Consider the following 20,334-nt stretch of genomic DNA (forward strand, 5'->3'; position numbering starts at 1 on the left):
CCCTGGGCAAATCACAAGCACTCAGTGCTCTAAGCTGCTCTAATGATGTAAGTTGTAGAGAACATTGCCATCCTGCTTTGGTAGAGAGAGTCCTCTACACCAGGTCTGCTCCCCCTCTTGATCTCCCACTGTACTAATTGTTATGGAAATATGCAAGGAGGCATGACGCATGATCTCTGCAGTCCACTGGTGGAGATAATGCATACACATATATACGTAAACATACATAATACACATACATATGTGTGACAAGATAGGAAAACACCTTGTCCTGGGCCTGTATTTCTCAGATTAACTTCACCAACCATAGGTAAAAAGGGAGAAAGTTCTTTTCAATATATCTAGGTCTTGGTCTTTCTTTCACTAAAGTCTGCTGTGAACTAAAACACAAATGGTTCAGATGCAGCATCAGATTTTATTATAGAAGAGTAAAATTACAGGGGAGAAATGCACATTTAAAGTAAATCATATATGTAGTCTTATATTAGAATATCATTAATAAAATTATAGTATTAGAGCCAAAATGTCCCATAGAGGCCATCTAGTCCAGCCCCCACATTCTATAGGCAAAGGAACTGAGGCCCAAAGGTTAAGTAATTTGCCCAAAGTCACAGTAGCATAGTTGCGGTTAAATTTACCCAGATTATTTGATTCATTATCTAGTTCTCCCTTTACTCTCCCTCTCTCTTTCTGTTTTGATTCTAGGTTCTCATTCCTCTGGATTCTAGTAAAACTCCTCTCCTTGCACCTACCTCCCTTACCAATGCATCTGATGTCCTTCTTGGGTTGCCCCTAAGATTACCAATTATTTTTCTCTCACTCTTGGGCACTTTTCAGTCTTTTCCCCTGCTGTATTATGTATCAACTAATTTTTTATTTCTTATATCTCTTCTTCTCATGATCCCTCCTGGGTTTAATTATCATTTTTATGTGAATGACTGTCGGATTTACATATATAACCCCATCCTGAGTTCCATTCCATATCACAAATTGCCTATTGGCATTTCAAACTGTATGTCTCTTGACATCTCACACTCTATATGTCCAAGGCAGAACTTGTTAATTTTTACCCCCAAATTCACCCCCTCTTCTGAACATTCCCATTTCTGTTGAAGGCACCACCATCCTCCCAGTCTTCCTAGGTCTGAAACTAAAGTGACCTCTCACTCTATACCTCACCCCATATACCCAATCAGTTGCCAAATCTTGTTTCCACCTCCAAAATATATTTCACATTAGCATCCTCTCACTAGTAAAACAGCTACCATTGTAGGTCAGGCTTTCATAGCTCCCTAATTGTCTTCTTGCCTCAAATGTCTTACTATTCCAAACATTTGCGTAGCTGCCAGAGTGATTTTCCCTAAGCATAGGTCTGACCTGATATTCCCCTACTACCTCTCTATTGTGATTCTGTGACTAAAATCCCTCTCTCTCCTTCTTCTGACCTTCTGAAGTATTTATTCTCTCATTTGGAACTTAGCATATCCTGACGTTATTGTCACTTTTTATATCCATACCTCACATCTCTCCAATCTGATCATAAGATCTTTGAGTGTAGTCATCATATTTTATGCTTTATATTTCTCCCACATCCTAGAATGACTTGCACATAATAGGTGCACAGTGAGTGTTTATTGGTTTACTATTTAGGAATACAACTTTGGAATAGAGATGTGTTCACTATAAATAATTCAATCTCTGTGCTGAGATACTACTAGCTGAGTAATGGCAGTCTTCATATTGTAGACAAACACCATAAACAGCCTTAAAAAATCTATAACCGCATTGAAATATTTATTGATTGCAAAGATAACTGTGTTCACTTCATATTAAGTCACTTTCTTACTAGTCTCCTCCTCCTCTTGCTTCCAATTCATTTTGTCTAATACCATCAGATTAAACTTCCCAAAATAGTTTTTCTGTCTTCAGAAATTTTCAGTGACTTCACAATACCTATGGGCAAACTGTTTAGAATTCAGGAGCGTTCAAAATCTGATTACGCTCCCTTGAATGCCATGCCCATCCTTACATGCTAGCTCCCTTCTCCCCTCCCCCACTCTAATATCTCTGTGGTGCCTATCTCTTTTTTATTTCAAAATTCTATCCATCCTTCAAGGCTCAATTCAAGTCTCATTTCCTTCATGACCATTCCATGACTTCCCCAATCACTACACTCTGTAATGATTTCTTCCCCTTATGAACTCCTCTAATATTTTCTGTTTATATTACTCCTATGGGCAGCAAGATGGCACAGTGGATAGAGTGCTGAGCCTGGAGTCAGGAAGAAACTTACTAGCAGTGTGACCCCAGGCAAGTTTCTTAGACCTTTTTGCCTCAGTTCCTCAGTCTATAAAATTATCTGGAGGGGGAAATGGCAAATCACTCCAGTATCTTGGACGAGAATATCTCACATGGGCTCATGGAGAGTCAGGCATGACTAAGAGAACTGACCAACAGCAGCTAATCCTGTGGTATTTGATCACATCCTACCTTTTATTATTATGATTTCATGTCTTCTCATCTAGATTGTGATAAACTCCCAGAAGCCATCTATCTTATAACTCTGTATGTCCTTATAAACCCTAGCACCTTCCTGTGCACATGGTAGTATTCAGTAAATGTTGAATGATTATTGGCTCCCCAAGCATCTAAGCCATACTGGGCAATTAGAAGGGGCAAAATGATAGCATGTGAAAGGTGAACACATTTCTGTTTTGTTTTTGTTTGTTTTTTCCTGCAGAAATCCGTTGAATCGTCAGATCTTTCAGATGTGGTAAAAAAGCTTTAAGGAGAATTTCCAAAATTTGGGTTGTATTTTAGAGATTTACTTGAAGATTTACATTTAGTATCAGATTTTTTATTTGTTCTAAGCTCTCCATTCAGTTCTAGGCTCTCTTCAGGTAAGGGTACCTGGAAAGAGAGAAAGACTCTGGGAAGAAGCCAACATGTAGAGGAGCCAGTACCTCAATCATGTCTATTCCCAACTTACCACACTAGAAAAACTGGGGATTTTCCCTTTGCGTGAGATTGAGGACTCTTCCTCTCTTGTGGTTGAGCTGGTGCCAGCTTCTCTATGTGTTGCCTTCTTCCTGAAGTCTTTCTCACCCTCTGAGAACCTCTCCCTGAAGAAAGCCTGGACTTACATGTGTCCTTCTTAAAAGCTAAAGACAGAAGAACTCAGATCTCTTCTTTCCCAAGCTCCTGCCTATTCCATCCCTCACATAGGCAGAGAGTATCAAGTTATCAATTTCCATCAATGAGAAGACTCCTAGGAAAATGAGCTTGAGCCCTGAGTAACAAAAAGATATAGTATGTTCTACAAAAGGATATATTAGGTTCAACCCTAAATCCTCTGTTGTGTCCGATGGGTATTTCAGCATAGTCCCAGGTGGGTTTCCAAAATGTGAGCTTCCCTTTAGGGTTTTTTCTATATGAGGCTAGTGGGTGTGGGTCACATGTCCCAGTGCCTTGTAGTTCTTGAGATCTCTGCCTTCTACTGTGAAGCTCTATAATTTTCTCTTACAGGAAAATTTTTCTGTGAAAACAGACATTAAATTAAGTGGTCCAGTTCCAATTATGAAGCTTAAACCACCCAAGGCAGTTACAGGTAAATAGTATTCAACTTCAAACAATTTGTTGCTTCCTTCTGCGTGACTGTAGGACAGCCTATTTGAATGGTAGGCATCGTGCCAAGAAGAAAATGAGTAGTCTCATAAATTTTAGTATTGCAGATGCAAAGATTATGAGAGTCAGAAGAGAGAGAGGAAAAGAAAGTAGGATTGATATAAAGAAAGAAGGAATATGGGGTTTTACTAATATTTGCCTTCTGCCCTATAAGTAGCAGTGAGCTATTACTGTCTCTGGTCAGGCATCGTGAGGATCTGTTCTATCTACTTTATGAATATCAACCAAATATTCAACCATGGATCAGAGTAAATCAAGATAGTGGGGATACAGAAACATAGAAGAGCAATTGGTGTTTGCATCCCAAACAAAGGGGGGAATGCAGAGGATTGAAGACATGGGCGGATAGCTTAGTGTATCTGAATTTTTAAGACTGAGTTTCAGGAGAAACTAGAAGTGTTGGAACAGCCAGGAAGAAGAATAGAAGTGTGGAGAGTTAAAGAAACAAGACTACATTTGTAGATATAGGCAACCTAGGCCTCAAACTATCAGATCAAGTTGGAGAGTGCAAATAAGTTTTTCTTCTTCTACACAGGTACTTCATTTAAAAGCCCACTGGAAGTCTTTCAAAAGATAGAAGATTTATATGGGTTGGGCTCTGGGCAGAACCACATGATCAAAGATAGTCAATTGGAGCATCAGGCAGCAATCTTTGAAAGTTTATTTAAAAAGTATCTGCATGTGGAATGCCCAGAGGAAAATCCAAGGTGAGATGGAGAAGAAAATAACAAGGGTTTTAATAATCTCTAGAAACTTTGTATAAGTAAGATTTCTAATCTTCTTCCTTGGCTTAGAAGTTCAGTCAGAAATGAATCCAGGATGTCATTCATTTCAACCAGCATTTGTTAAACACTGTGTACAAGACACTGACTAGGGTATTGTGGAGTCAAAAATAAAAGACAACATAAGTCCTTCCTTCACGGCGTTTACATTGTAGTAGGTGGACAGAACAAGGATCTATTAGTAAAGGATTAAATGTATTGGAGAGGTGAAATAGAGTGTGGCTTGAGAGATTCAAAGAGAGGGGGTCTTCTAACTGGGGAAATTAAGGAAGGCATCATTTAGGAGATGGCCCTGAGACGGGCTTTGAAGGCAGGAATAGATATAGAATCCACCTTGGCTAGGGTGTAAAGAGTATTAGTGGGGCTATCATGGAATAATGTTAGAAGAGCAGATGAGAACCACATTTTGCCTTGAATATAAAGCTAAGGTGCACATGTGTCCAACAGATAATGGGGAGCCACTGAAAGTCTTTGATCTAGGTGTTGGGAGTGATATGGTCAGACCTGAGCTTTATGTTATGGTTGCAGAAATTTAGGCAGATGTCTTGGCTAAGGTTATTTGGCATATCTTTGCCAGAAAACTCTCCTAGAGCTCAAATAGCTAGAGCACAAAATCACTTTAATTTTCACATTTGAAACGAAATCCTTCCATGCTACTATAATAAACACCTTTAATTTGAATTTTTTCCCTAGTATATTCAGGATGTTAACCCACAGAGCTGAGCCATAATTAAGGTTGCAAGTGTCTCATGAATTGGAACACGAATGAGTTTGGATTAATCCAAAGGAGGAAAAGATGTTTCAAAATCACTTCCTTCTGTAATGTAGGCATTCTTTCTAAGAGTATAGAGACCTTCTCTGAAAAAGGGAGTACCTTTTGACATCATTTCTGGCCTTCAATATGGGTGACTGACAGCTGAAATTAATATGTATACATATAAATCAGCTCACAAATTTCCCTGTCATCCCCAAGGTATACCATATAATTTAGGTATATCTTACATCCCTAGATAGAGCCTTGAAGTTTCTCCCATTCATCATGCATTCTTGCACCTAAACAAGAAAATCCTGTCCTTGTCACGTAGTCTTCCATAGCTCATTGTTGATTATCTTTTTCTCTCCTAGTGTTGCAATGTTCCATTTTCTCCTCCCTGGACATATACTTATGTTGCCACCTGAAACCAAGGTTCCCTCAGGTAAATTAAAAGTGGATGATTATTTTATAGAAGTTGCAAGTCACTGAAAAAAGATTTTATATCATATTTGTAACTACACTGTCTTGGCTGAATATTGCAAGTGCTTTCCTGTCTTGAGAGGAGAAAGTAAAATGGAGATGAGTCAAAGGCTCATCAGTGATGGCATTGAATTATCAATCAGGGTAGAGGAAGTGGGGAGGGACGTGGTGGTCAAAAGTGCCTTTTTAGCTTTATGTACTCAGATCAAAGAATCTATTAAACAAAAAAGGAAAAAAATGCTTCGAGTTATGAGATAAGTTGTCTCTAAGGCAAGTGATTGTGGGTTTAAATTCCACCTGAGCGCCTCCTTTAGCGAGCAGGTACTGATCATGTTCTCTCAGAAGAAAGAGAAGGGAAGTAGGATCTAGTGAAAAGTTACAGAGAAAAGAGCATTGGATTTGGAGTGACTGGACTTGTGTTTAAGTACTCCTACATTTACTAGCTCTGTGTGACTTGAGCAAATAATTTCCAACTCCCAGAGCCTTACTTCCTCGTGTTCTTTAATTTTCTAATGTTATCCCAGTTAGCAAAATGGGAGCAATAATACTATTTGTACTACTTTCCTCGCAGGTATTGTGAGGCTAACCCTTTGTAAATTATAATACATTTATTTTTGTTATTATTACAAGTTGACTTCAGTCAGCTGTCTCTAAAGCTAGATTGTGGTTCATATTCTAAAGGTGTGGATTCCACTTTAGAGAATGATGAAATATGTGATAAAGAATTTTCTTTGAGGGCTCGTTTTTTGGTGAGAGAAGAGGTGTGAGAAAAGAGGGGATAAGCGATTCAGAGGAGAATCTTGCTTTCCATGTTTTCTGTGGTGGTTTAGAGTCCTGTCCATCAATCATCTTATGCTCTCAAGACAGTATGAACTTATATTAGAGTGTTGGACATCAGATGTCAGGCCCTCTCACAGCTTCTGCCATTAAGCTGTCTGCCAACATTGGTTTTAAATACTTGAGATCTTCCAAGCTTTCCTTTTTAAAACACAAAAGCATTCATTCATTCATTGATTTTTGTTATGTTTTGAGGTGGATGGCATTTTCCATCATAATTCCTTTGTAGTCGATTTGAATAATCATGTTACTCAGCATAGCTTAGCCATCTGCAGTTACTCTTTAAACAGTGTTACTGTATATGACATCCTCTTGGTTCTACTTGTTTCACCCTGCATTCTTTCATTCCAGTCTCTCCATGTTTTCTAAAACCAGCCTGCTGGTCATTTCTCACTGCACAATAGTGTTCTGTCAGAATAATATACCACAACTTATTCAATCATTTCCCCAATTAATGGATGTTACCTCAGTTTCCATTTCTTTGCCGCCACAAAGAAAGCTGTATCAATATTTTAGAACATATAGGTTCTTTTCCTTTTTTCCCCCAATCACCTTGGAAAACAGACCTAATACTGGTATTGCTAGGTCAAAGGGTAGACACAGTTTTATACCTCTTTGGGGGTAATATCAAATTGTTCTCTAAAATGGTTGGATCAGTTCACAATTCCGCCAACAGTGTATTAGTGTCCAATTTTTCCACATCCCCTCCAGCATTGTCATTTTCCCCTTCTATCATTTTAGCCAATCTGATAAATACAGGACAGTATCTCAGAGTTGTTTTAATTTGCATTTCTCTAATAAAAAATTATTTAGAGCGTTTTTAACATGATTATATGTAGCTCTGATTTCTTCTTCTAAAAACTGCCTGTTCATATCCTTTGACCATCTGTCAATTGGGGAATAACTCACATTCTTATAAATTTGACATGAGAAACTGGCTATAAATTTTTTTCCCAATTTTCTGCTTTCCTTTTAATTTTGTCTACATTGGTTTGATTTGTACAAAATCTTTTTAATTTAATGTAATCAAAATTATCTATTTTACATCGCACAATATGATCTCTTTTTTTTTTCATAAATTCTTCTGTTATCCATAAATCTGATAGGTAATGTGCTCTATGCTTCTCTAATTATGATATCTCCCTTTATGTCTAGGTCATGTATACATTTTGACCTTATTTTAGTAAACAGTATAAGTTATTGGTTTATACCTAGGTTCTGCCAGATTGCCTTCCAGTTTTCCCAGCAACTTTTACCAAAAGCTTTTCTTCCAAATTTTTTAGGAATTTTTTTCCCTAAAAGTTTAGAGCTTTGTGTTTATTAAACACGAGGTTCCTGTCGTCATACGGTGTTTTGTATACTGATGCGTCATCCTGTTTCTTAGCCAGTACCAAATAAATATTTCTTCAAATAAATAAATAAATCAGACTTTATTTGTATAAAGCTCAAGCTCTACCAACATTGGTTTCATATGCTCAAGCTCTTCCAGGCTTTCCTTTTCAGGATGATCCCCTAGCAGTTCCTGCTGTTGCTGATCAGTGCTGCATAAGAAGATTTGTAAAGCTTTATTGACCAAGTTCACCTTTGTTTATTTATACCTTAAAAGGTGGAAATGATTGTCCTTAACTTCTGTTCAAGAATGAGCTCCCTGTTCAGGAATGAATATCTTGTGATAAACACTCAGCTTTTTGGGGACAAAACTGCAGGATTAATCTAATTGTTCTACAGCTACTGATTAGATAAAAATAGTTACATGTAATTTCTCCATAATTTTAAAAACCCTACTGGTTGGTTAGCATAACAGTTATGTATGTGTATGTGCGTGTACCTGCTTTTTGATAGAATATTTTAAGTTTCCCATCCATAACAGGATGAAAATGTAGCCTGGGCAGGGCATGGTATAATACTAACTTAATCTGTTCTACTTGGTCCTCCTCATTTGTTCTTTTTTACATATTCTTAACTTCATCATGTACTTGTGTTACTAATGAACACTGTTTTGGAGGCTCCCTTCCAAAGTTAACCCTTTGTCCATCCTAACAAGGAGACTGTTGCCTTATGTCAAAATCTTGCCCCATAAAAGAGAGCAGACATCTCTCACTGTCACTTTGGTATGAGAAGAAAAAGGAATGAGGCTTCAGAGCTTGAGATTCAGCATCAGGTCTCATGGAGAGATCTGCTGTCATAGCAGGACGTTATCACATGCTGTTTTCCAAACCTAGAAAAGAATGTGAATTCCAGAGGTGAGGCCCAAATTGAAAACATTCAAATGAAAATATTTTGAGAAAAATTAATCCAAAATACATACCTCTTGGGAATTACATAGTAGGAAGAGACATGAGCAATATAACAGCAAGGCCAGCATATTCCACTGGAGAGTTCACACCTGTCTGGCTCATCTTTATAAGGCAGCTTTTGTAGAATGAGTTACTACTGATTTTAAAAGTAACAGTTTATCTGCTATCCAAGTAAATGAGAGCCAGCTTCCCTTCTTTGTCTAACCCCTTTTCCCATCTTCATTTCTCAGGTGCAGCCTGTGCTCTGGGTATACACTGGCCTGGAAATCATAATTTCTTCCTCTATTCACTTATCCGGCCTCCAAGAGACAAAGAGAAAGAGAAGGAGAAAGAGAAAGAGAGAGAGAGAATTGGTATGATAATTTGCTGCTGAGAGGAAGCTTCTTAAATCTAAATTAATTTCTCCTTGAATTTCAGTGGCTTATTAGAAGTTTAACTTGCAGTATTTCTTAGAAAGGTTTTAGGAACTGTGCCTGTATAGGGCCACCTATGGGTAGAGCTGGGTAGAGCATATTTTAGAAATATGGAATGGCTTGGGCCCTGGATCATCATGAAGTAAAAGCATTTATTAAGGGCCTGCTGTTTATGGTGGGCAGGGAATACAAAAACCTAAGTGAGACAAAGAGTTGCCCTTGAGAAGGTTACATTCTGATAGGAAAATACTACACATAGGTATAGGGGGTGTTCAGGGAGGACTAGCATCTCTACCGAGCCTTTTTTAGGACTGCTCATCCATCTTTGGTGTCCACCTGTCACTCAGCTCTCACTGGTGGCTCCAAGAAGCTGCAGCATGTGCAGCAGTCACACCCTGGTAAAACCGTCTCAGCATGCAGACAACCAGGCTGACAGTAACTGACAGGCCTTAAATCCACCAGTGATTAAGGGGGATGTCTACCCGAAGCATATGACGAATTCCCCTATTGGAATGGATAGGTGAGAACAATTTGTTCCAACAGTCACGAAGGTGACTGAATCAGGCACTGTGGAGCACTTAGAGCTTGGTTAGAGATCAGAGATGCCAAGGTCGTCCACTGCATCCCAGGCCATCACTTGATTTTTTTTCTTGCCACTGGACTTTGATGACTCTGGAAGAGAGACTGATGCTGACAACTTTGTACATCTCTGCCTCCTGTAAATCAAATTGATATACAAGTAAAGACATCACCCATGATGTCATTGGTCTTCAAAAATAGAGGACACTTTCCCATAGCTCTAGCCTTAGGCAGCAGCAGCTGCAGAGGCCATATGGGGCAGTTCCCACAGCAGCCCCTACAGCAGCCCACATCCACTGTTGGATCATAAAAACCCTGGGGGCACTGAGCAGCCCATTCTTACCTCAGCCCTGTGTAGAGGCCCTGAGGGAGCTGATCTTTATCTCACACTGAATGGTGGCCCTGCCCCCCCCCCCCCAGTTTATCTGAATCTCAGCCCCCAGTGCTGGCTTGGCAGAACTGGAGTCCAGGTGGCTGTGGAGAGGAAACTGCAAAGATCCTAGGCACAAAAATCTCTCCCTGCTCCCAGACCAGTGTACACGCTTGATTGTGCCACCTTGGAGGAACTGAGATCTTACAGATTCCCAGAGTATACCCTACTCTTGACAAAGGACCCAAAAGTCAAGTAACTGGTTGGAAAAATGCCCCAAAAAGGGGGAAAAAAATAAGACTATAAAAGGTTACTTTCTTGGTGAACAGATATCTTCTCCCATCCTTTCTGATGAGGAAGAACAATGCTTACCATCAGAGAAAGACATAAAAGTCAAGGCTTCTGTATCCCAAACATCCAAAATAAATATGCAATGGTCTCAGGCCATGGAAGAGCTCAAAAAGGATTTTGAAAATCAAGTAAGAGAGGTGGAGGAAAAATTGGGAAGAGAAATGAGAGAGATGCAAGGAAATCATGAAAAGCAAGTCAACACCTTGCTAAAGGAGACCCAAAAAAATGCTAAAGAAAATAACACCTTGAAAAATAGGCTAACTCAATTGGCAAAAGAGGTTCAAAAAGCCAATGAGGAGAAGAATGCTTTCAAAAGCAGAATTAGCCAAATGGAAAAGGAGGTTCAAAAGCTCACTGAAGAAAATAGTTCTTTAAAAATTAGAATGGAACAGATGGAGGCTAATGACTTTATGAGAAACCAATAAATCATAAAACAAAACCAAAAGAATGAAAAAATGGAAGATAATGTGAAATATCTCATTGGAAAAACAACTGACCTGGAAAATAGATCCAGGAGAGATAATTTAAAAATTATGGGACTACCTGAAAGCCATGATCAAAAAAAGAGCCTAGACATCATCTTTCATGAAATTATCAAGGAACACTGCCCTGATATTCTAGAACAAGGGGGCAAAATAAATGTTGAAAGAATCCACCAGTCACCTCCTGAAAGAGGTCCAAAAAAAGAAACTCCTAGGAACATTGTGGCCAAATTCCAGAGTTCCCAGGTCAAGGAGAAAATATTGCAAGCAGCTGGAAAGAAACAATTCAAGTATTGTGGAAATACAATCAGGATAACACAAGATCTAGCAGCTTCTACATTAAGGGATCGAAGGGCATGGAATATAATATTCCAGAAGTCAAAGGAACTAGGACTAAAACCAAGAATCACTTACCCAGCAAAACTGAGTATAATACTTCAGGGGAAAAAATTGTCTTTCAACGAAACAGAGAACTTTCAAGCATCCTTGATGAAAAGACCAGAGCTGAAAAGAAAATTTGACTTTCAAACACAAGAATCAAGAGAAGCATGAAAAGGTAAACAGCAAAGAGAAACCATAAGGGACTTACTAAAGTTGAACTGTTCACATTCCTGCATGGAAAGACAATATTTGTAACTCTTGAAACTTTTTTCAGTATCTGGGTACTTGGTGGGATTACACACACACACACACAGAGAGAGAGAGAGAGAGAGAGAGAGAGAGAGCACAGGGTGAATTGAATAGGATGGGATCATATCTTAAAAAAATGAAATTAAGGGGTGAGAGAGAAATATATTGAGAAGAGAAAGGGAGAAGTGGAATGAGGCAAATTATCTCTCATAAAAGAGGCAAGTAAAAGACTTTTCAGTGGAGGAAAAACGGGGAGAGGTGAGAGAAAAAACATGAAGCTTACTCTCATCACATTCAACTCAAGGAAGGAATAAAATGCACACTCATTTTGGTATGAAAACCTATCTTACAGTACAGGAAAGTGGGGGAGAAGGGGATAAGCAGGGTGGGGGGATGATGGAAGGGAGGGCAGTGAGAGGAGGGAGCAATTATAAGTCAACACTTTTGGGGAGGGACAAGGTCAAATGAGAGAATAGAAGAAATGGGGGGCAGGATAGGATGGAGGGAAATATAGTTAGTCTTACACAACACGACTCTTATGGAAGTCATTTGCAAAACTACACATATATAGCCTATATTGAATTGCTTGCCTTCCCAAAAGGGATGGGTGGGGAGGGAGGGAGGAAGAGAAGTTGGAACTCAAAGTTTTAGGAACAACTGTTGAGTTCTGTTCTTGCATACAACTAGGAAATAAGAAATACAGGTAATGGGGTATAGAAAGTTATCTTGCCGTACAGGACAAAGGAGAAGATGGGGGAAGGGAGGGATGTTAGAAGGGAGGGCAGGTTGGTGGTAGGGGTAATTAGAATGCTCAGTGTTTTGGGTGGGGGGAGGGGAGAAATGGGGAGAAAATTTGGAACCCAAAATTTTGTGGAAATGAATGTTGAAAACTTAAATAAATTAATTTGACTACAAATAAAAAGAAAGAAAATACAAGACAAACAACAATACATGGGCAGTAATGGTCAGAGAAGGGAATGCTGATCTGTGGAGTCTCAGAGATTATGAGCAGAGCAATAGGGCAGCTGATTGTCACCCTCTTTGGGAAAAGTGGGGAGTATTGACTAAATTCTTGATATTTTCAGAGACGGAGTTAGGTGAGGCATTACATTTGTATATCAGGGTAAATAGCAGAATGCCTGAGGAGGGCCCTGGTTTGCTGGTAGATGATTGGATAGAATGTAAAGCCTCATCTGGGATAGGACAGTTAGGTGAATTTTCACTCATTGATCAATCAGGACAGCTCAGCCTCCAGCAGAATTCCAAAGCTGAATAAATTAACCCCCTAGGAAGTGTGTAAGATTTTCTGTGGACCTAAGTGGGTCAGTGGCAGAACAAATGGCAAGATGCCAAGGAGACCCTGGTTTCCTGGTGGATGCTTATAAATGAGATGCTTCTTGAAGCTAAGACCACTCAGCAAGGTTGGTTCACAGAGCCCCTTTCTTCTTGTGACATCTCTTGCACTAGTTGATGGAGATTCTTCTAAAGAAGCTCTCCTATTCCAAAGGCACAAGAGGTATGGTTACTGGGCCACATCTCCTTGGAAATGACCAATGAAAAGCAGGATCATACCTGAGAGATTATTAGAGCAAATGAACTGTGAAAGATGCCCCAACATTTGATTACTTTATTCTCATCAGATCCCTACTGCCCATATATCACTTGATGTCTACTTTTCATTACTGCCAGTTAATACTCCTAGTTAGGGACTATGTGTTTGAACTGAGACTCAGATCAAGTTCTAAAGAACTGAATTTTTAAAAAATTTGTAATGTAAGGACTGAAAAATGAGAGAAAATATTGGTAAGGAAGGTTTGAAGTAAATAAATAGAGCATGTCTTCCATTAGACCCTGATCAGAAGCCTGATGGAGTATGGCCAACTGCAGCACCAATTACCAACTCAGCCACCAGCCCCTGCACATCTTACCTACTGCTGGCTTGTGATGATGGAGTAATTACATTGTGGGATAGAGCCCATGGTGAGTTTTCCATTTGTCTATTTTCATCCTGTTGACTAAGTAAGCAGCCTCTCTGTTAGTCTATGAGTGATAGTTGTAATGGTGGCATGTGAGAAGATCTCAAAAATAAAAAGTTCTGAGTATTCTTAAAAATTACAGAAAACTAATGGGTGCCAGCTCACTGATGGAAGGTCACTGTTATTAAGATCACCAGTTCATAGATTTGTAAGTTGAAGGGGGACCTAAGGCCCAGAGAGTAAAGCAACTTGTCTAAGATCACACAGGTACTAAGTAATAGTAATAAAACTGGAACTAAAATCTTCTGATTCTAAATCCAACCTTTCCACAGTATCTGTTTCTTGTTGCTACTACCCTGAGCTAATCAAGCTACCCCACCATTCATTTATTAATCTTTATTCAGAAAATATTTACCAAATACATGCTATATGGAAGTCTTTTGCTAGGCACTAGAATACATATCTTTGACTAATATGGAAATGCATTTTGCATAATTGAATGTATAACCTATATCAAATTGCTTGCTTTCTCAGGGAAGGGGGAGAAGAGAGAAAAAGGGAGAGAATTTGGAACTCAAAATTTTTAAAAATGAATGTTAAAAATTGTTTTTACATATAATCAGAAAAATAAAACATTATTTAAAGTAGAATATGTGTTTTTAGGTTTATCTTGATAAAGTAGTGTTTTTACATCTTCCCTCTCATTAGAGAAGTGGGTGACTACAGGAAAGCAATGTCAAATAAGCTTTTAGTCATGATTTTTTAAAATAAATCTTGCTTAACCATTGTCATCTGCTTTAAGGGAATGGCCAGTGGATTCAGAAATTATTAGGACATATTAAAAGTGGGGCATCAGTATATGAAAGGGGAAGAAGAAGACTCAATTGCCATAAAATAAAGTAGTGTTCTCTCATAATTCTGCCATCTTCAAAAGAGTTACTTTCAGTTCTCTGCTACTCCCAAAGGCTAGCAAAATACCATCACTCGTTACTCTCCCAATCCATGTGATGCTTAGTCACCCCCATCCTTAACTCCTACTTCCTTTCTTTTATCTTTATCCTCTTCAACTCTGTATCCTGTTTCCTATATCAATATCCTATTTCCTTTCTTCCTACACTCTGGAATTTTGTTCTCTGAAATTTCTATTCCTAAACTAAGACATTTTCCTCCATTTTGTATTTTTCTTCTATCTTCTAGTACTTCTAGATAGAGATCTGTCTTCCACAGGATGATACCACATATCTAGCCGTCCTCAATAGTGCTTTGTTTCATACCTTTCCTCACTCATCTCACTGCTCCATAAGAGAGCATTAGAATATTCCTTCTTGTGTTTTCCCTTGTATTGCATCACTCATCAGTCTCCCTTTAAAGTTCACCCTATTAAGTTTGGGGCAACTATGTGGTATAGCGCATGGAGTGATGGACTTGAAACTAACAGGACCTAAATTCAAATCCTACACAGATGCTTACTGGCTGTTTGACTCTTAACAAATCACTTTACCCCTGTCTGCCTCATTTTCCTCATCTGTAAAATGGAGATAATAGCACCTACTTCATAAGGTTGTTGTAAGGATCAAATGAAATGACACATGTAAAGCACTTTACAAACCTTATCTCACTATAGCTTAGAGTGTGAATAGCATGAATTTACCCATAAAATGGAAACTGATAGCAGACTGAAAATTTTGAATTCAATAATATGTTACTTTCAGGAAATTCTATAAAAATGAGAGATATACACAAAGATAAAATAAAGACCAGGAGTACAATTTATTATGTAAAGAAGCAGGGGTAGTAATCTTAATCTCAGACAAAAATTAAAGCTAAAATAGATTTAATCAAAAGAGAAAATTTGGGAAACTATACTATGTGTCAGCCATATTATTCAATATTGTTTTAGATCATTTAAAATAACTAGACACTATTAAATACCTGAGAGTATACTTGCCAAAGCAGACACATAAACTATATGAACATAAACATAAAACACTTTTTATACAAAATTAGATCTAAATAATTGAAGTAATATTTGTTGTTCATGGGTAAGTAAAGCCAATATGATAAAAAATGACAATTTTACCTAAATAAATAGATTAATTCATTTAATGCCATCCACATTAAATTACTAAGAAATTATCTTACCAAGTCAGAAAAAATAATAACGAAGTTCATTTGGACAAATAAAAGGTCATGAACTTCAGAGAAATCGAGGGGAAAGATGTAAGGGTAACAGACTCAGTAGTATCAAACCTTAAACTATATTATAAAGTAAGAGCATTGTTGAAGTATAATATGGATAATTTTGATTATTTTAAATTAAAATTTTCTTGTATAAACAAAACCTATGCAGCCAAAAATAGAAGGAATGCAGAAAATTGGGGAAAAACCTTTCATATATAGTCTCTCAGATGGGATGTGATTGGGTTGGAATATTGGTGTGATGTAGGAAATGATGAGCTGGTTGATTTAGAAAAACATGAGATGACTTGAACTTATGAAGGAAGATGCTATCCACCTTCAGAAAAACAGATGACTAAGTGGAATTAAGTTTTAAGTACAGTCTTACATATATGTGTATGAGTGTATATGTGTATATTTGTGTGTGTCTATAGATATCTATGTGTGTGTGTGTATATATATATATATGTATGTATATCTGATTTTAATTGTAGCCTTCTTTGTGGGGGGAGGATGAATAGGGTGGAGAGAGGAAGGAGAAAAAATTAAAGTGAAAAGTACACAGCAGAAAATAAAAGAAAACCTGTAAGGAAGCAAAGAAAAGCTGGGCAGCTTTGGAAATAATGTGTAATATTTATTATATAGGTTTTCTTGAAATGGAAATTTATTGTTTTATATTAAATCCTCTCATGTTTTTTTCTTTTCTCATTTTGTCTTCAAGTTTAAAATAAATTTTTTAAAAACAAACTTTATATCATTATGTCATTGTTAACTGTTAATAAAATTTATCTCTCAATTCAGCTTATGGTGGTTGTTATCAAAGGGCCTCCAAGCTCCTCCTTCTTACATGTAATTTTATTTTACTTTTTAAAATAAAGATTTATTTTCTCTCCCATCTCACCCTCCATGTAAAAAAGAAAAAAGAAAAAAAAACTTTTGTAACAGACATATGTAGTTAAACATAACAAATTCCCACATAGACCAGTGTCTCATTTTGAATCAAGTGTGTCACCACTTTGTTAAGAAACAGGTTGCATGTTTCATCTTTGCCCTTTGGAATGTATCCGTGTTGCGTTGATCAGAGTTCTTTGGCTTTCCAAGTTGTTTGACTGTACAGTGCTGTTATTGTATAAATTGTTTTCCAGTTCTACTCCCTTCATTCTGCATTAGTTCATACATATTTTTCCAGGTTTCTCTGAAACTGTTCCTTTCAGCATTTCTTATGACACATTAGTATTGTTCCATTACAATTCACATCTCATAATTTGTTCTGCCATTCTCCAATAAATGGTTACCCCCTTAGTTTTCTATTTTTAAAAAAAAGTATCTATAAATACTTTTGTATATTCGAGTCCTTTCCCTCTTTCTTTCAGGTATATACCTAGTATTGGTATCAAGATGGTGGGGGAAGGAGAGACGGAGAGAGCAGACTTTTGCTTATTGAAAAAAAATTTAATTAAAAAGTTGTTTTTCCATTAGCACTGCTCTGACCATTATAATTTTCCTATTCAATAAGCTACAATGGTTCCCTATTGTCTCTACAAAATATAAACTCCTCTGCCATTTAAAATTCTTCAGAACCTGGTTCCAGCCTAACTTTCCAGCCCTATTATGCATTAATTCCCTTCCTGCATGCTACAATCTAGTCAAACCTACCTTGCTATTTCTCATGAATGCCACTCCATATGCCACCTCAGTGCCTTTGCATAACCTATCATCGCCCATACGTGGAATGCTTTTCTTCGTCATAGATCCCTTATAGCTAGGTCCCCATTAGAGTGAATAATGAATCCCATGAAGTCACAGCATTATTTGAATTTACACTATTCTCAGTTATGATCATATGTAAAATATGGCAATTGATTCTAGCCCAATGTAAATATTCAATGAAGATTTTAAAAAGTAAGTTTCTTAATGTAATATAGTAGCAGAAGATAAGAAAATATATATCTGATTCAAGTTTATAATAAATAATGAGTCTATCAAAAGCAAAATTATTGCTGTTTTTTTTACTTACTGAATAAAGATAAGCCTGCACAGACAGTATGATGAAAATGTCATTATGGTGAAAATATCAAAATTAATTTAAAATATTTTAGCTGTGTAGAATGAACCATTTTCTTTTTCTTTAAATCTTCAAACATACGTTGATAGGTACTAAGAAGTTTATCCACTTCTCCAAGAATTTGCTAGCCAAAATTTTCACATGAGGAACCAAGTGTAGTTGGGGTGGAAGAGCTGGGCAAACTACGTTCTGGAGACCAGATCTTGCCCCAGCTCCTTTTGTATGCCCCCAGCTAAAAATGGTTTTTGCATTTTAAAATGTAAAAACCATTCTTGCTGGATGAAGAAAGCAGATGGCAGGCCAGAGTTGGCCTTCAGGTCATACATAGTTTGCTTATCCCTGATGTAGACCATTTTCTAAAATCAGTAATGCCTTAAACGCCACGTTGTTATTCTTGGAATGTTCTCCAACAGCTGTACTGGAACCAGGTTCTGAAGAATTTTAAATGGCAGAGGAGTTTATATTTTGTAGAGACAATAGGGAATAACTTAAAATAACTTGAAAACCAGTCTTTGAAAACAACTTTAATCACCCAGTTTTCTTATTTGACCAATAAAGAACAACACACAATAGATGGTTGTAGCCTCACCTTTCTGAGTAAGAGGATTTGGAAACCAATAAGCAAAGGCTTTAATATAGAACTCCTTTAAGCATTAGCTCTGAAAGCAATGGTCAGGTGATCCTTGGTCACTTTAAATTAAGGTTGAGTCTTTTCTTTCTTAGAAATCTGAGCTCTAAAAAGACCTCCTTTCCAGAATAAGTTCATTTCATCCACATTAAAAATGTATTTTTCATGTGTCTGCCTTCTTTGATTATTTTCTTCAAAACATCAGGATATTTAGCTGCCATACCGTCATCTGCACTAGCCTCTTCTCCCATAATTGTAACATTATGCCACTGAACTCAATATTGAATGTACCAACTACCACTTGCAGTAAAAATGTCTTCACTGTTCCCTTCATTTCTATTTTATTTCACCACCTGTAATGTAAGACTTGAATACTCAATGCTGTAAACTTGAAGCTTTTGTTTGAGACTCTGTTAAGAAGGAATAGATTTTTTAAGAAATGTGATCTTTAAACCATCCAACAAAAAGGTACTACATTTCCACCATTATTAGTCAGTTGGTCAACAAACATTTATTAAGTGCCTACTATGTGTCAGTCACTATGCTAAGCACTAGAAATACAAAAAAAGGCAAAACACAGTCCTTACTCTCAGGGAGCTCAGTCTAACGATGGAGACACCATGCAAACAATTATATACAAACCATCTGTAAATGGGTTAAATTAGAAATATCAATGGTGGTAAGGCACTAGAATTAAGGGGGATTGAGAAAGCTTCCTGTAGAAAGTGAGACTGCAGCTGGGACTTGAAGCCAGGGAAGTCAGGAGGGAGAGGTAAGGAAAGAGAGAATTCCAGGCATAATGGACACCCAGTAAAAATGCATGGAATTGGGAAATGGAGTGTCTTATTTGAGGACAGGCCTGTTTCACTGGATCGCAGAGTACGATGAAGAAAGTTAAATGTAGGAAGACTAGAAAAGTAGAAGAGGCCGGGTTAAGAATAATTTTGAACACCAAGCAGAGGATCTTATAACCTGAAAGTGATAGGGAGTTTATTGAGTAGGGAGGAGTGACATGGTCAGACTTTCTTTGCTTTCAGAAAATCACTTTACCAGTTTTGAGAAGGATGGATTAAAATGGGGAAAGAATATGAACACGACTCTTCCATATAGTTGTTTGCAAACCATAAAAAAATGATGCAGCTTTTTTTTCACCTGCATGTTTTATAATGTTCTGTACCATAGATTCAGGCATTCTGCCATATTCTATTTTAGTTACTATAACCACTGAAATGCCATTCAATAATGTCAATTTTTTTATTCTAATGTAATAACAGCCTTCTTCTTTTTTGTACTGGCAATGTTTTCATCTGAAGTATTATTATTTAACCCATTTTGTTAAGGGTTCTTTTTTTTTAAAAGTTCACACAAGTCTTAGTAATATGATGCACAGCATGTCACACTCACACATAACAATAGGCAAGCATAGACTGAAGATATGGTGATATGTTAAAACCCTCAATTAGTTCTCAGGCATCTCATTAATTGAATTTTGGGTCACATTATGTGCTACCTGGTTTCATTTTATAATTCATACTAAATCAAATTTCACATTATTAAAACTTGCATTAATTAGGACCTATCTGTATTTCCTTCAAGACTTAGTTTTAGCACTGCCTTCTTCTACATTACAGGTTTTCAAACTCATTTGGCCTATCACTTCCGTTATAAAAAAATTATTCAGAGCCCCCTGAAAATCTACTTTTTTAATCCTTTAATGGTTTTTTGAAATTCTCATCATTTCAAAAAAAATAAATTTTTTTAAATGATGCATCTTAAATGTAATAATATATGTAAATTTGTGACTTTTTTCCTGCATTGAAGTTTTGGT

General features: G+C 37.3%; 1 protein-coding gene across 12 annotated transcripts in view; it reads left to right on the forward strand.

The window, feature by feature from the left end:
- Positions 1-20,334, forward strand: part of WDR93 (WD repeat domain 93) — a 47,639-nt gene that overhangs the window by 17,247 nt on the left and 10,058 nt on the right. For 3 of the 12 annotated variants that reach the window (XM_072618263.1, XM_072618283.1, XM_072618268.1), the window contains 6 exons: positions 2,741-2,773; positions 3,526-3,607; positions 4,220-4,391; positions 5,592-5,662; positions 9,065-9,187; positions 13,508-13,639. In XM_072618263.1, coding sequence (XP_072474364.1) covers positions 2,741-2,773; positions 3,526-3,607; positions 4,220-4,391; positions 5,592-5,662; positions 9,065-9,187; positions 13,508-13,639 — 613 coding nt within the window. Of the gene's footprint in view, positions 1-2,740; positions 2,779-3,525; positions 3,608-4,219; positions 4,392-5,591; positions 5,663-9,064; positions 9,188-10,276; positions 11,586-13,507; positions 13,640-14,169; positions 14,286-20,334 lie in introns of those variants that run through there. The other 9 variants (XR_011969063.1, XR_011969065.1, XR_011969064.1 and 6 more) reach the window with 5 other exon arrangements.

This window comes from Notamacropus eugenii, chromosome 1, assembly GCF_028372415.1.
Source record: "Notamacropus eugenii isolate mMacEug1 chromosome 1, mMacEug1.pri_v2, whole genome shotgun sequence".
NCBI classification, from domain to species: Eukaryota; Metazoa; Chordata; class Mammalia; order Diprotodontia; family Macropodidae; genus Notamacropus; species Notamacropus eugenii.